We start from the raw sequence: 17,443 nt of genomic DNA on the forward strand, positions 1-17,443 counted from the left end.
GTAATTGTTTTATTATGATTAAAAAACTTTTATGACTCTTTTTTTTTTTTTTTGCTAGCAATATAAAAGTTTCAAAATAATTGAAAAATTTACTGGTTTCTTGTTTTATGATACGTTATGCAAAATTATTTACTGACTGATTACCTGCTTCAATTCATATTAATTACTAAATAAGTACTAAAATAGCTTCTCAGATAGTGGAATATCAATGGTAAGGTAATATTTGCAAGTTTTTCAGATATTAGTTAAGACATTAATAACATAAAACAACTCGACTATTAAATGTATTTTGTAATTTCATGCTATCTGGTTATATAAAAATTTTTTATGCAATTTCAAAAAAAAAGGAATTACATTAACCAACCCTTGATTGCAATCTTTTTTAAAGTGGAGTTCTTGAATTTCAGAATTTTTACAAACTATTTTTCTATACTTCTTTTTCTTCTTTACTAGAACATTAATTTTTCATAAGAACATAAATTTGCCTGAAAAAAGCATTGTTGCAAAGCTGTTTTTTTCTTTTTTACATTATACACAACTAAATCTTCCTAATACAATTTTTTCTACATTAAAAATGTTTTTAAGGTGGTAGTAGCCCAGTAAGCATTGTTTAAGTAGATTTGCAGTAGACCTATATAGGCATTTTTTAGTGGTTCATTGGAGTTTTGCTCATCGGTTACTTAGTGGACCATTAGTGGTAACCACTATGAATGGCAAGCCAATAATTTTCTAACATGTTAATAGTGGCTAGTCATCAGCTAGCCGCTTTTGGCGGCTGCCACTAATGGTCCACTAAGTAACCAATTAGAAAAACTAAAGTGGTCCGCTTAAAATGCCTATATAGGTCCATTGAAATTCTGCTATAGAATGATTAGTGGGAGGCGAAAAATAGAGACATTTTTTAAAACTTTTTGAAAATTTAAAAAACTATATTTTTAAGACCTTTAGGGTGTCTTTTTCATGGAAACTTGGTTTAATTTATAATACTTGTGCATTCAAGCAATGTTCGCCCTTCTAGATAAAGAAGTTTAAATAAGGCAATAACAACTTTAGCAATGGTTTTTTCATATATCTCAGCATTTAAACCCGAACATCTAGTTTTCACCTTAAGGCTACTTATTGTTCTTTTAAATATCTCACTTTATTCAGTCTATAAGTTTAACCCCTAAAATCGTTCTAAACTCTTTTTTTTTTAGATTTAAATCATATTTAATTCACAAATAATTGAATTTGTGTTTTAATTTTCAAAACAATTTTTCTAGAATATAAATCTTGACAACTTATGTATAATTAAAATACATTAAAAAGTACAGTAAGAGAGAACAATAAAAGAATAAACTAAAAATGAAATTTAACAGTGCATGTCAGAACAAGTGAACTTCAGCTTGTTTACCTGGTTTACAAGTTAACCTGGTTTACCTGGTTAATTTATTCAATCGATTTATTTCTGTGTCTCTTTGGTTTATAGAAACTTGAAGAATAGTTATAGATTTTTCAGATGATTTGCAACGCGATTCATACTCCTCAATAACTCTTTGTTTTTCTGCATGTTCTAAATATATTGTAATCATTTGCTTCATTTGTATACAACGTAAAAATAACTGAAAAGCTATTAAAAAATAAAAAAAACCTTCCAATAGTTTGCATCGTTCAATTTGCCATGCATTCAAATTTTCATTAAACTGTGTATCCTGATTTAACAAATATATATAAACACATACATACATACACACATAAAAATACAGTGAAAAAAAATTAATTTTTCTTATACAATGATACTTTTTGCATAACAAAATAACAAAATGCATAACAAAATCATGAAATAACAAACTTTGCAGATAACAGCAAGAAAAAATAATGATGCAACAGAATATTTTTCTTAAAAGTGTGCATTTAAACAAGATATAATAAAATTTTGCACTATCGAGTGGACACTGAAAAATCGGGTCAACTTTAAATTGTCAGTTGTGTTAATGATCCAATAAGTATTAACACGGTTTATTTTTCGGTGGAGTTAGTGTATAAAACCTTAATGGGAATTAATCCTAGGTCCTGATTGTTTACCTAATGCAATTCTTAAAAAGTTAGCTCATGTTTTATGTTTTTCTCTTTCATATATTTTTGAGGCTAGTTTTACATCAGACACTTTACCCAATCAATGGCAATAGCTTTCATCTCCCCAACTTTCAAAAACGGAGCTACATCTGATCCTAGCAACTATAGACCCATCTCTTTAACTTGTACTTGTTGTCAAATCATGGAAAAAATTATCAACTCACATATTGTTGAGTATCTAAATAATTATAACATAATATCTTCTAGCCAGCATAATTTCCTCAATAAACATTCTATGTGTACTAATCTTTTAGAGTCTACCAGGGATTGGAGTATTGCACTTGATATATCATCTGATAACAGATATTATATATATTGACTTCCAAAAGGCGTTTGATTCAATTTCAGCCGTCTTCAATTATGCACATACTTTTATTCACCATTATTTTAACCAACTTCTTTACGCGTCAAATTCCTTTAATTTCACCATTTAAACTTCTTTTAGGTGTACTTTTCTTAAAAAATGCTTTAATTCAAGCATTGTTAAGTTTTTTTGTTACGTGAAGTCTTGAATTTTCTTGCTAAATCTTGCTGTGGCTGATTCTGATTTCTTGCTATTGAACTGAGAATCGACTTTACCTTTTTGGATGTATGAAAAGTTTTCTTTCTTCCATTTCCAGGTTTTCTTTTGAAACTATGAGCGGTCTTAAACTTATTTATAATATTTATGACTGTAGATTTTGGGACATTTGCATTTTTAGCAATCAAGCCATATGAAGTCGATGGATTTTTGCAAAAAAAATTTACAACTCTTTTATGCACCTCAATTTGTTTCAGAAACATTTTGCAAATCATTGATTTGTAAACAAAAGTTTATCAAAACAATTAAAGAAAAGGAAGTAATGTTTAAATAAAAAAATAAAATAAATAAAAAGCATTTGTGATTTTAGAGAAATCTCAATTTAAAGTTGACCAGATTTTTCAGTGTCCACCTGATATTTAAAACCAAAATTTTTTTATTGGAAACTACCAACTTGATTTAATTCGAAAGACTTGGATACTGATACAACAACAAAAACCAAAACTTTACACAAACAAAAAACAAAACATAACAACATAATTTCCCCAAAAAAATCATCAAATGAAGTTTCCATGAATGAACATAAAAGAACACTTGATGCAATAAACTATACTTTTATAGAGATATGTTTCCATAAGTCTTCATTTTCTTTTCTTAATTCTTCTGCTACCTAAAATAAAACAAAAACACCATCATCGTAAAACTGTGTACTTCATGGCACATGGCATTAGTATAGGGTATAATGGTTATCTGCAAACATGATGAGTCCTAAACAAGATTTATATCAAAAAGTACTTTGAACTCAAGGGCAGACTTGATAACCAAATACCAAATTTAATAACCAATATTTATTTAATGTATTGCGGAATTATAATTACAGCAAATCAAAAACTTATTGCACATAAAATTAACATTTATGCTGTTGAAACTTATGCTGAGTTGAAAAAAATTATTGCATAGTTATTGGATAAATTGCATTTATCTTATATCTTATATATTATATACTTATAATTATTGCATAATTATTCTATATATAAGATAATGAAAAAAAAAAATTTTCTTTTTAGAATATGACTTATAAACACCTTACGCATAAATAAGCACTCTCTTTAACAATTTATAAATATGAGATTTTTATAGTAAAAAACTAAGTAACTTTATATTTTTCAGTATTCTAACCAACCTTGAATATTTATAAATTGATAAATTTAAATGTTTTAAAGGGATGCTAAAGTGCCAAGACAAGTTGTGTTTATTTTAAAGGGAATGATAAAAAAAAAAATGTTTCGGCAGAATTTTTTTAAAGTAAAATAAAATAATAAATGCATACTACTGAAAAAAACTTTGTTGCTTTACCCAAAGCTTGCTGTCTCCACAGTAGCAATTCTCTCGGAGTCTTTAAAATATACGCCGCAATATACAGACTTTATAGTTTATACAAGCACGTTTAACTCCAAAGAGTTTTAGTAAATGACGTCATTGTAGAATTTTGATAAGAAATCTTAAAAAATTTTTTTGTTAGCAAATTATAAATTTTTTTTTCTATTATGGATTATTAAAGAATTTGTTTAGTTACTTATCATTATATAAAAGTTTTTTTTTTTAATCATAAATTACTATAGAATTTTTTTAGTTATTTTAAATTATTATTTTTTTGTTATTTTTACGAAATTCGCATTAAAAATAATAAAATATTTCAGACATTTTAAGCTTGTTTATTGCTGTAAATTAATTTTATGTTATATTTATTGTTATTAAATTATTATTATCCGTATAAAGATTCTGTTAAAAAAATTATTTTGTATTTTTTAACCTTATAAAAGTTTAATTAACAACATTTAGGAATTATTCATAAAGTATGTATGCTTGGGTGTGGGAGAGGGGGTCTGCAAAGAGCGTATATGAGGTGGAGGGCAGGGGGTCAATTATAAAAGTATGGAGACACTAATGTAAAAAAAATTTCATAAAATGTTAGGTAGGTAGGTTAAGAGCGTAGATAGTTTTAGGTAGATGGAGGGTACTCAAAAAAACTCTAGCAAAATGTGGAACGAGGGGAGGGGGGGGGGGGAGAAGAAGAGTTAAAATTCAGGCGTACGTACATTATGAACGACCCCTTATTTGCTAAACTTTTCATCGGGTTACATATATTCTCTAAATACTTATTTAATCAAGCGAGATAGCTGGTTTTATCTTACTTTTAAAGTTAAATAATTACTGTTAAAGATTGCAAAAAAAGTGTAGTATTATCGAGTCAATTTTGAAATCGAAATCGTTTAACGAAAAACCTTTCATTTTAAATTTTGCTAGTTTTTTGATAAGAGAAATGGAAAATACTTGCCAAATACAACATATAAATTAGGAAATATTAAATATAATGCTTTTTAATGCGCACTTCAACACAATAACAAATTTAATCGCCATCTGTCTTGAATCATTGCAATAAAACATTTATTGCTTTAATTAATAAAAAGCTCTCTGTTTCATGCTCTGTTATGCATTGATGATTTTTAAAAAAAAAACTTTTTTTTACTTTACATAGCCATGATGTACAAAAAAGTTAATGTTTGTTATTATTACTATAGTTAATACTGCACACATCAGTTTATATTTTAAAGAATGTTACTTAATTTGCAATACCTGAGGCAATATTACCTTTATTTCAATGCTACAAAGACATTCTTTTTCAAGTGGCATAGTTTTACAATATCCATACTTACACCATTGTTCAGCGCCAACACTTAAATGGCTTAACTTTGACGTTTTAGCAATATCTAAATTCAAATTTTCATAGCTGATATGATTTTCAACTGTTTCGTTTGTTTTATCCATACAGGTTTTTTTTGTCTTTTTTTTAAGAGGCTTTGAATCGGTATGAAGTTGCTGACATTTTAATTGTTTAGTTATCAAATTCCAAATGCAAAATACAAAATTACCTTAATATTTATATGCAAATCATCAAAGTTTATCAATTTTCACTAAATTGACATACTTAATAATATTTTATAACTATAAATTGAAGATTTCCGCCATTATCTCTAATAAATGATGTCGTTTACCAAAATTATTTATTAATTAAAAATTTTTTAAATGTCATTTCGATAGGAGAACAAAAACGTCATAGCAATAAACGGCTTAGATAAACTAAAATAAAGTTCACATTATTTATATAAAAAGAAAAAAAGATTCAGAATATATAATAAGGTAATCAACAACTTTTTAATATATTTATTTTAAGAGTGTGATATAAAAATCTTAATTTTATTTGGTTCTTGAGCTCTATAAAAAAATATTCTTATGTTTAGCTTCCTATAAAATTTATAGGAAAGTTATACGATTTTAATAAACAAATAAAACAATATCAAATAATATTGATTCAAAAAAAAAATTCTACAATGACATCATTAACTAAAACTCTTTGGAATTAAACGCGCTTGAATAAATTATAAAGTCTGTAGATTGCGGCATATATTTTAAAGACTCCAAGAGAATTGCTTCTCTGGAGACGGCAAGCTTTGAGTAAAACAACAAAGTCTGTTTTCGTTGGAATACATTTATTGTTTTGTTTTACTTAAAAAAATCCAAACAATTTTTTTTTATCTTTCTCTTTAAAATAAACACAAGTTGTCTTGGCACTTTGGGATCCCTTTAAGAGTTCAATTAGGAGGAAAAAAACAGGTTAATTGATAATAACAAATTTTATTACTAAAATTATTTTCAAAATAAATATTAAAACACAAGCAATAAGTCAACATGCAATAATAATTATTAAAAATATTGAAAACCTTATCAAATGTTTAACAGAGATACATACTGATTTAATGATAAAGTATGTTTTTTTAAATGTTATTATTACTTCTTTTTAAAGCTGTCGTAAATTACATCATTTTATTTCATAAAGAAATATTAACACCTTTTCTAAGTAAAATTTAAATGGATTTTAACATCTTAAATTCTACATTACCAGTAAAAATATTAAAAAGTTTAACAAAATTACAAAAAAATTATTTATTTCAAATTAAATTTATCATTGTTTTTTAGAATTTTACGCCCAAATAACTTTTAAGAGATTGTTGATTATCTAAAAAATTTAAAAAAACCAATGACATCTTTATTGCTTCTTTTTTTTTTTTAACTTCTTTAATATATTCTTTAACTAAAGCATTCTTAAGATACTTTCTAAATAGCTTAAACATTGAGTTCTTTATTAATTGCACTAGTTTACAAAAAAAAAATTACTGGGTATTTTTGGCTGCTATAAGTGATAATAACTAAGTTCTGGGTGCAGATTCTGAAAATTAAAGTAGTTTTTCTGTATCAGGTCTGGATTTCTAGATAGCTGACACCTCATATGATACCATTTAAGGCTGACTGCCCCATATATAATGAATAACATATATAAAAGAAACAAAAATAAATTATGTTTTTATACATTTTTTTTCTAACAGACTATCCATTTTATAACTTTAATACAGTGAATAGATCAATTCAGAAAAACATCCAATCCTATTATTGTAATTTTGTTTACCATGAGGCCTACATAGTACACTAACCTTTGTGAAAAATAAATGCAGTTCATCCAATGTCCATTGATTGCTTCATATTTTTTGTTTGCTGATATGAAACTAAATATCTCAATAAAAGTGTGTTTTCTTCAATTTTCTTCTGTGCGGGGTTTCACATTCCCTCTTAAGCATCAAACAGTAGTCACCCATCATTCCGGGGTCCCATCATCCCTGGCAGTGCTTCTCTATAGTGCCAATGTCTTGGTGAAAATGTTCTCCATGCTTGTCTGAAACCGCACCAAGATTCTCTGGAAAAAAATCCAGATGGCTATGCAAGAAATGTACTTTTAAAGACATCCTAGCATCCTAGATCTTGATATGCACTCAGCAATTCTCCAACTTTATCTTCAAAGTTGTCAGCTTTATGTGATCCTAGAAAATTTTTGCAGATATCTTAAAAAGCATTCCATGCTTATTGCACTTTAACATTTAATTTATTAGGAAACTCTGTGCCATTTAGGAGAACTCAAACTTGTGGGCCAACAAATATTCCCTCATTTACTTTGGTGTAACTTAGAGCAGGAAAACTTTGATGCACATATTTGAACCCATTGCTTTCTGGATCCATGGTTTTGACAAAATTTTTTATGAGTCCTAGTTTTATATGAAGTGGTAGAAGGAGAATGCTTCCTTGATTAACCAGCAGGTTAGATTTAATACTGTGTTGTCTAAGAGTAAATTTTTAACACAGGGGCCAGTTCTTTTACAATTAGTGCTCCTGTGTTGCACTGCTGTCCCAAAAATATAAAAAACAAATGTATTTTGTGAAGCTACTCTGCATGCCTAACAGTAAACCAATTACTTTAAGATCACCAGATATTTTCCATTTGCACCAATCATATGTAACTGCATTCAGCAGTATAGCCATGTTTTCGTAGGATTCTTTCAAGTGTACTGAGTGTGCAACTGGAATGCTTGGATATGTATTTCCATTATGCAATAGCATGACCTTTAGACTATGCTTACTGGAATCAATAAATAGACACCAATCATCATGGTTATGTTCAACATCAAAAAGTGAAAAAAGTCTTTCAAGATCTGAAAAACACAGCTGATTAACTTCTGAAAACAGCCTGACAGTTCAGAACATCTGCTACAAAAGAATGTAATTTGCACATCACCAGCAACCAAATTCCATTATTTAATTCTTGATGCTAACAGTTATACCTTGTCTTTGTACAGATATAAGTCCCTTACCAAATCATTTAAACCTTGCTGATTGAGTAGATGAGGCACAAACATACATTCTTCAAGCAGGTATTCAGTATCAGATGAAGGATTTTCTTGTTCTGATTCCCCCTTCTTCTGAAGGTGCTATAATTTGCTTGTCTACAGGTGGCATGGGAACTGGCAACTCAGAACTATGCGGAACTGGTTTTATAGCAGATGCTTCAGTGGGATAATCTGTTTTGTTTCTCGTTTTAAAGCTCAGTCTAGTAATTTTTCTCATGCAAAAATGGAATTTATTCACAAGTTTTTGTTGTTTACGCCATACTATAAGCACACATGTCAGATGCTTTTTCCTACCATTGAACCACAATGCCAGCACCAAAGAACAGTTACTACAGCAGGTTGGGTCCATTTTTGTCTTGATCACCAATGGGGCATCCAAAATAATGAAAATTGCAATCTTTATCAAAGATGCCATAGTTTTGTGATGTCCTACAGGAGTAAAAAGTCCACAAATAAAGCAAAACAAGTCTGGGTTGTTTACACATCTTCTGGAGCTCATGGTTAATTAGTATATAACAATGATAACAAACTAATAACAATTGTTTGATTACTTTGAAATGATTCAAATTACTTCTTTGTGGATTTTCAAAACTTTTTTCAAAGATTTCTAAGCTGTACCAATTCAAGTGCACACAAGATATTTTTAATTACTATATTTGTTCTATAACAAACTTTGAAATAGATTTTGAAATAGATTAGTGCAATAAATACAGTGTATACACAATTAATACAAGTAATATGAAATTTAACACTAATGACATATATACATTTATATTGCATATGTATGCAACATCATAATTGGTTTTTTTTTTTCAACATTGTATTTTTGGTTGGTTGTATTTTCCTCTCCAAACATAAAATTATCATAGAATCTGTTTTTTTTTATTAGCATTAGTTTGGATTAAGATAATTTGATAAGGAATATACTCATTACAAGGAAACTGTATATTCGTAAGATCCTGGGGTCATTTTCTGGATTTCGTATTATTGAAAATGTGTTTAAATGTCAAAAAAGTGGTATGGATATCAGAGAAACCTGACCTGATAGAAAGAAACTGATGGTATTTTTGGAATCAGCACCCAAAAATTAGAAAAGAACAGTATCTGGCTTCCGAGATAAAACTAAACTATCTATTCTCAAAAAAGATAGTTTAAAAGTTACAACTATTTTTCTAACTTTACCCAGAACATGAAGCTCAGTAACAAGATAAGGAGCTAATTTCACTTTCCTCCTCCTCCTATGATCATTAATTTCACTTTCCTCTTCCTCCTCCTCCTCCTCCTCCTCATCATTATCATCATTGTCATCATCATCATCATTATCATCATCAACAACATCATCATTATCATCATCAACAACATCATCATTATCATCATCCTCATTAAAAACATTGAAACTATTTTCAATATCTTCATCATTAGGATTATTAAGACACTGCATGTGCAGAACAAAGTTGATATTCAGAAGAAGAAAACGTTTCCAAATTTTTCCATAACAGAATCACCAACAGCTCTTATTATAACTACATCATATGGAAAACTTTAGGCATATCTAAATTTTTGATCTTTTAAAATGTCTTTTTAATCTGACAGTGAAACTATCTTTGTATAATAAAGCATGTTTGCATTGTACTTTATCAACTTTTAAAGATCAAAAAACACTAAACCTTTGTTAAGGTTTTAATCATTCCATCAACTTCATTTCACAATGGTGATTTCCATGGATTCAGGAAACTCATTGTTGACACTGGTTGTGATAAGTATTTGTTTTGTTAATAGACAATGATTAATATTCGCTGGTCACTATCAATCTATAAAAACCAAAGGGTACAAGAGCATCAAGGTATCCTCAAGATCAGTACTGTAGTTCTTTCAGAGCTTGGAACTGCTCAAAAAGATTCTATAGATGCCCTAATTCCATAAGTTATAAAATATATACCCTTTTATTGAGATCATAAAATATATATCCTTTTATCAAGATTATAAAATATATATCCTTTTATCGAGGTCATAAAATATACATCCTTTTATCAAGGTTTTAAATATATATTCTTTTATCAAGGTTATAAAATATCCTTTTATTGAGGTTATAAAATATATATCCTTTTATCAAGGTTATAAAATATATATCTTTAACCAAGGTTATAAAATATATATCCTTTTATCAAGGTTATAAAATATACATCTTTTTATCAAGGTTATAAAATATATATTCTTTTATCAAGGTTATAAAATAACCTTTTATCAAGGTTATAAAATATATATCTATTTATCAAGGTTATAAAATATATATCCTTTTATCAAGGTTATAAAATATATATCGTTTTATCTAGGTTATAAAATATATATCCTTTTGTCAAAGTTATAAAATATACATCCTTTTATTAATTTTATAGAATATATATTCTTTTATCAAGGTTATAAAATTTTCTTTATTGAGGTTATAAAATATATATCTATTTATCAAAGTTATAAAATATATATTCTTTTATCAAGGTTATAAAATATCCTTTTATCGAGGTTATAAAATATATATCCTTTTATCATTGATTCACATTCGCTACAAAGTCTAAATTTGAATATAAAAGTTACAAAATATATTTCCTTTTATCATTGATTCATATTAAAACTCAATAATAATGAAAAATAGAATTTCATAATTTGAAGAACTTCTACACGCCTTGTGTCCTACACGTTGTCTTATGTGTCTCACACTTAGCTACTATCTTTGTTACCAAAGATTTATTTTTTCATTGAAGACCTTCTTTTGTCAAGTCAAAGCATTTGATAGAAATTTGGTGATGTATATATATATATATATATATATATATATATATATATATATATATATATATATATATATATATATATATATATATATATACATATATATATATATATATATATATATATATATATATATATATATACATATATATATATATATATATATATATATATATATATATATATATATATATATATATATATATATATATATACACACACACAATGGATAATATGCATCCAAGCACATAATTTCCTAATATATTTTGTGCGCCTAATTCTTAAATAAGTACTTTAATTTTTCAGAAAACAAACAAAAAACAAAAAATAATGAACAAAATAATTGCTGCCCTAACCCAAACCCTCAATCAATATAGTGACACACCTTTCATGTACTTCCAATTTAGTTAGTTCACGTATGTATTACTGAAAAAAACATTTAAGTTACCATGATGACTTCTTGAACTTGATTAGACAATTTAAAGTTATTTTCTTCTTCAACTAATATTTTCTGACGCAGTTCATCATTATCTGAAATAAATTGAAAAGAAAAAATAGTATAAAATGACTTTGAAAAAATAGCTGCAGAAATATTAGAAAAAGTGATTATCTTTAAAGCTTAAAATGATAAACACCTCTAGTTTTAATGTTTTTATCAATTTCTTGATAAAAACATTTACTTAAACTGGAGGCGAGTAAAAGATTTTCACATCCAGCCAGTTGCTGGACTAATTAATTTTCTGTTGCAAAAAAATAATAATAGTAATTGATGAATGCAGCATTGTATTTTTGCGTTCAAAAAGCTTTTCAGATAAACAGAGATAAAGACACCAAACATTCAAGGATTTATACTCCTACATCTTAGGGTTTATACTATCACCTCTCTTCACAAGATCACATTACATAAAAAAATTCCTAAAAAGTCTTCTGATAAGACCTTAAAATATTTTGTAAACTAGCCTTGTTAATTGGATTATCAATTCTAAAGAGTCATTTATAAATAGATGTGACCCCTTCTATGCATATTTAGATATTTATGCATATTTATACATATTGTGTTTACCTTTTTTTAACTAATGAGTAGGCAAAACTTAATTATTATGTAATACAAAAACATTTATAAATAAAAGGTTACCACAAAAATTATTGAATTTAGAAGATACTAGACTTATTACTTATCATGGAACTAAAAACTTATTGAATTAAATATATTGCTGATGGGTAATTCCATTTCAATTGACCAAGAAATTTTAAAAAATATCATCATATATCTTAGATTTTGCTGATTTTTATACAGTTGAGAGTATGTAATAAAATAAGATTTTAAGACCATTTTACTTTTAGCAGATTATAGCCAGGCTAATTTCGCAATTTCAGAATCACAATGTTTATTTAAAGGTTTCAAATCATAATACTTTAAAAACATTTGATCTTTTTATTTGTAAAAACTGTATCTGGCTATTTTTAGGGGTTACAAATTCTATGGAATGATCAGAAATGTAAAAAATTATTATTAATTTTTTACATTTTTGTTTTTCGAATACCTGTTTTTAATGCTCAAGAAGCACAAGTGGCCTTGATGATATTAAAAAAAACAACATTTTATATTCATTAATGTTTCAGAAAATAAAACAGAGATTTTGATCTACAAATATATGGATTTCCACTACAAATATATGGATAATGGGGGATGGTCACCACTTTTTTGAAGTAGAATATTGCAATGATTTTTCACTACCTTCCAGACTAGCAGGAGCTCTGAATTTTTTGGAATTTCTGTAATGCCAATGAATGCGCAGATGGTGGGGGGCTGGGACATGTACCCCACTTTTTTGTAGCAGAATCTTGCGATAGATTTTTCACTACCCATTTTACAACTACCCATTAACACAAAAAAGAATAGTATACAATCACCATCCTTGAATATATAGCATAATATATGACAATATAAATAATCACCATATGGATTGAAAAAACTGAAATCTGTCCCTTACAGAATGATCTCATTACACTAAAAAAAGGCTTTATATATATATGTATGTATATACATATACATATATATATATATATATATATATATATATATATATATATATATATATATATATATATATATGTATATATGTATATACATACATACATATATATATATATATATATATATATATATATATATATATATATATATATATATATATATATATATATACACACACATACATACATATATATACATGTATGTATGCATGCAAATGTATATTAGGATTATAACTTTATGTTATCCCTTGTTTCCCTTATTTAAAATAGAATATTTCAAAATTCATATATATATATACATATATATATATATATATATATATATATATATATATATATATATATATATGCAAACCTTTTTGATTTATCATTTTTTCGCTCAGCTTTAACATTTCAAGCTCTTGATGAAAGTATCGAAGATTCCTTAGATAAAACATAATGAAGAATATAACTATGATCAAATTAAAAATTTAAAAAAACTTTAAAAGATACCAAAATACCATAAATATAGAAATAAAAATTATCAGTTTAATAATATAAACATAAAAACTAAGAATAAAATTTGTATAACTATTATATATTTAATAAAGTTTTTTGCTGATTGTAAACTGTTAATAAACATTGTCTAAATCTCATTTTTTATATATATATCACATACATATATATATATATATATATATATATATATATATACATATATATACATATATATATATATATATATATATATATATATATATATATATATATATATATATATATTATATATAATAATTATACAAATATATATTATTTTTGCAGAAAAAATTAACATACTTATTAACAAATATATATAGGGTAAACCACTCTGTGTTTGACATTTTTTTTCACCATCCTAAATTCCATGTTATTTTTTCCCAGTATTTGACACTTATTAAAAATCTTTAAAAATTTAAGTACTTCTTCAAACACAGGTGTTTAAATGATACGTTGCAAAACGAAAAAGTATTCTTTTTATAGTTTACGACGTAAAAATACTTTAAAGAAAAGATTTAAAAGTCTGTACTTTATATTTTACAGCATAAGATAAATGATTACAATTTAAATAATAATACATTATTTTTCTGCTTTGATTTTGTGGTTTTCTTAGCATCACAGCTTAATTTTCTTTTAACAACAGCCGTAGGCATTTTTTTTTTCTTTTCTGCATTTGTCAATCGTACTTGTTTGCGACTTTCTTTGGCGGCAAAAGTATCTTTATTTTATTGTCAGATATCCCCTAACAAAGAAACTACTTGAGGTGTTATCAAGACAGATGTTGCATGGAGTTCTTGAGCTACTGTCCTAACTTTAAGAACAGTCTTCTTTGGCAATGGAAACCATCTATGATACAGTAAGGCTTTACTTATAGCTGTTAATTTAGAAAACGATGTTGATGGAGTTAAGGCATGAGGAGGTAAGAATGATTCCTTGGTCATGCCTAAACAAAGAAGAAATTGAAAATCAAGAAACCAATATTAAATTGGAGTGTCAGTGTAAACATTTACAGAATACATGCAACTTAATATAAGCTATGCTATTTCAATAAAATTTAAAAGAAATATAAATATTACCTTCTACATGGCTTCTTTTCTCTACAGGGCTTGTTGATATTCTATCTGCATATTGTCTTTGCTCATAGTAGAACAATAAAGAGAAAGGAGCATATGCTTCCTTAGTAACGTACATATTATTGTTCTTTGCTCTTTATTCTTTAATACACAAGTCCCATGCTTGTTTTAATGGGGCAAATATCCCAACATCGAGATGTTGGAGGAAATGAGTAGTATTTGGAGGAAGCAAGATAAGATGTATTTGTTTCACAAGATGATAATTCATTCTTGAATCATGTTTGTCTGACAAGATAACGACTGGTATTAGTATATTGTTGTCAATAAGCGATCTGTCAAAAGCATTAGCTAAATATTCATATAAAAGCTCATTTTTTATATAGCCAGACTCGCTTTTTCTGATAGCAGCAAGCGTTTCTGGTAATGCCTCATGCACATTCATCAGGAATAGACCAAAATGTAGCCCGAACTTTAGAATAAGCATCTAGTTGAATGCAATTTAATGTCCAGTATTTTAATCTAATAATTAGGCATAGCAAAGATATTAATAGACATATGTCAAAACATTATTCTTGACTGTAAGTATAATAAGAGAAATATTAACAAGGAATTTAATAGATAGGCTAAACTTACCAAGCACTGTAACACTTTCTTTTGCATTTGTTGATGTTGCATAGTAGACGTTTTTAGAGCCTTTCTCTGCCAAAACTTTCTTATTTCTTGTTGAAAATTGAAAACCCAATTCATCTATATTAAAATTCCTGCTTGCCTCTTTTGCTATGCCAAGAATATCATTTTCTGCCAAGTATGCTCTTATGTCTGCAAACCCTTGCGGCACTACTTGCTTGCTAACATTCATTCTTGCTGCGCTCAAAGATTTGCTGGTGCGCGTGACTATATTTGGGTGTCTCTTCATGAAGAGTGAATACCTAATGAAATAAAATAAAATTATAAGTCAGTATAGCTTATAGATATATGTACATATATATAAATAATTATATATAACAGATCAATTTCAAAACTAGAAGTTGAAACAAATTCCAAGAAACAAAACGACAATTATAATTGTAGTTTTTGACACAATAGTATTTAATAACTAACCATTTTTCCCCAAGCACTAAAGTCCCAGCTCGCCCTAATTAAAAGGTCGATTTCTGTTTATCTCTTTCATGAGATATAAACAAAAAAAACAAGGGATAAATCGGTATCTTTCGTGACAGGCAAAGCACACTTTTGGGCTCTTAATATATAATTTACCAGCACTTGTTCCTCTTCACCAGTCAAGAATGTGTTCGAACCCATCTTTTTGACAATTGAGGCTTTGCTACTAATATTATCATGCAGAGTAATCCAAGGAATGTTGTAAAATTTGGCAGCTTTTGAAAGAGACTTCCTTTTACTAAAAAATATACAGAAAGTTTTACAGAAAATATACAAAAAGTTATAGCATGGTTTTGACTACAGTAAAAACTGATTATAGAATTAGTTAACCAATAGGACATTAAAAATGTCCAATTTACCTCTTAACTTCTTCAATTACATTGTCAATATCATCCTGAGTATATCAGGATCTAGATACCATTCTGGATCAGCTGCTTATTTTAGGAGACATCTTAACTTTATTTTACTTTTAATTTAATTAGTTTTAATGTCAAAACACAGAGTAGGAAACAAAGTCGAGACAGATTAAAATAAAGATAAGATTGATATAATATATATTTATTAACAGTGTTTCGAACTGCAACACTGTTAATCCTTTGGAGATTAATTCCGAACCAAGGAATTCTCAAATAAATTAATGTTTGTATTTTTCTAAATCATTTGATCAACAATTTAACGATTGCAACTGCAATTGTTAACGATTGTACAAACAGAACTTTACAAAACATAAATAATTCCAAACTTTACGAACCTTAAAAAGTCCATAGGAAATTGGTGTTTAACAATCGTAACAATCCAAAAAATAATATCTTTTTATAGTAAATCTTTAAAAACCCTACCAAACAAAAAAAATAAATTTTCCACCGATGACTAGGATGCGGTCTTGTCAAAGACTGGAATAAAATTCAATAACTTATAGAAGTGTTTGTTTCAAACATAAATCTCTGACCATAATTACATAAAATATGTGGCTCAGAACCCTTATTATACAATAAAGTAATAACAATAATAAAACTTTTTTATCTCATCTATTTCCGTGTCAGCTTGAAAAAAAAATTTCAAAAAAATTTCATTTGTCATGCGTTTCTTGTGGATATCTGGAAACAGTTATGAAAATTATTCCTTAGAGTTAAGGGTATTTACGGAACTTTTTTAGCTCCAAATCATCGGATGTGTTTATTTTTATGTTTACGATAGCCAAACTTCCTTCATATATAAAGAAAAGATAGGTGATCATTTCAGATTCTATTTTGACACTTTACTTCAGCTAGTGTTTGCTGAGCCTATTTTTTAGTGACAAAATGTCGAAGACTGGAAAGGGTGTCAACCACTGGGTAGTTTACCCTCTATATATATATATATATATATATATATATATATATATATATATATATATATATATATATATATATATATATATATATATATATATATATATA

General features: G+C 27.1%; 1 protein-coding gene across 3 annotated transcripts in view; it reads right to left on the reverse strand.

Annotated features, from left to right (window-relative positions):
* The window catches only part of LOC105844441 (uncharacterized), a 55,217-nt gene that overhangs the window by 10,212 nt on the left and 27,562 nt on the right, over positions 1 to 17,443 (reverse strand). For all 3 annotated transcript variants that reach the window (XM_065799787.1, XM_065799786.1, XM_065799785.1), the window contains 5 exons: positions 13,610 to 13,677; positions 11,666 to 11,748; positions 3,249 to 3,305; positions 1,631 to 1,691; positions 1,420 to 1,552 (listed from right to left, as the gene is read on the reverse strand). In XM_065799787.1, coding sequence (XP_065655859.1) covers positions 1,420 to 1,552; positions 1,631 to 1,691; positions 3,249 to 3,305; positions 11,666 to 11,748; positions 13,610 to 13,677 — 402 coding nt within the window. The remainder of the gene's footprint in view (positions 1 to 1,419; positions 1,553 to 1,630; positions 1,692 to 3,248; positions 3,306 to 11,665; positions 11,749 to 13,609; positions 13,678 to 17,443) is intronic.

This window comes from Hydra vulgaris, chromosome 06 (genome assembly GCF_038396675.1).
Source record: "Hydra vulgaris chromosome 06, alternate assembly HydraT2T_AEP".
Taxonomy (NCBI): Eukaryota; Metazoa; Cnidaria; class Hydrozoa; order Anthoathecata; family Hydridae; genus Hydra; species Hydra vulgaris.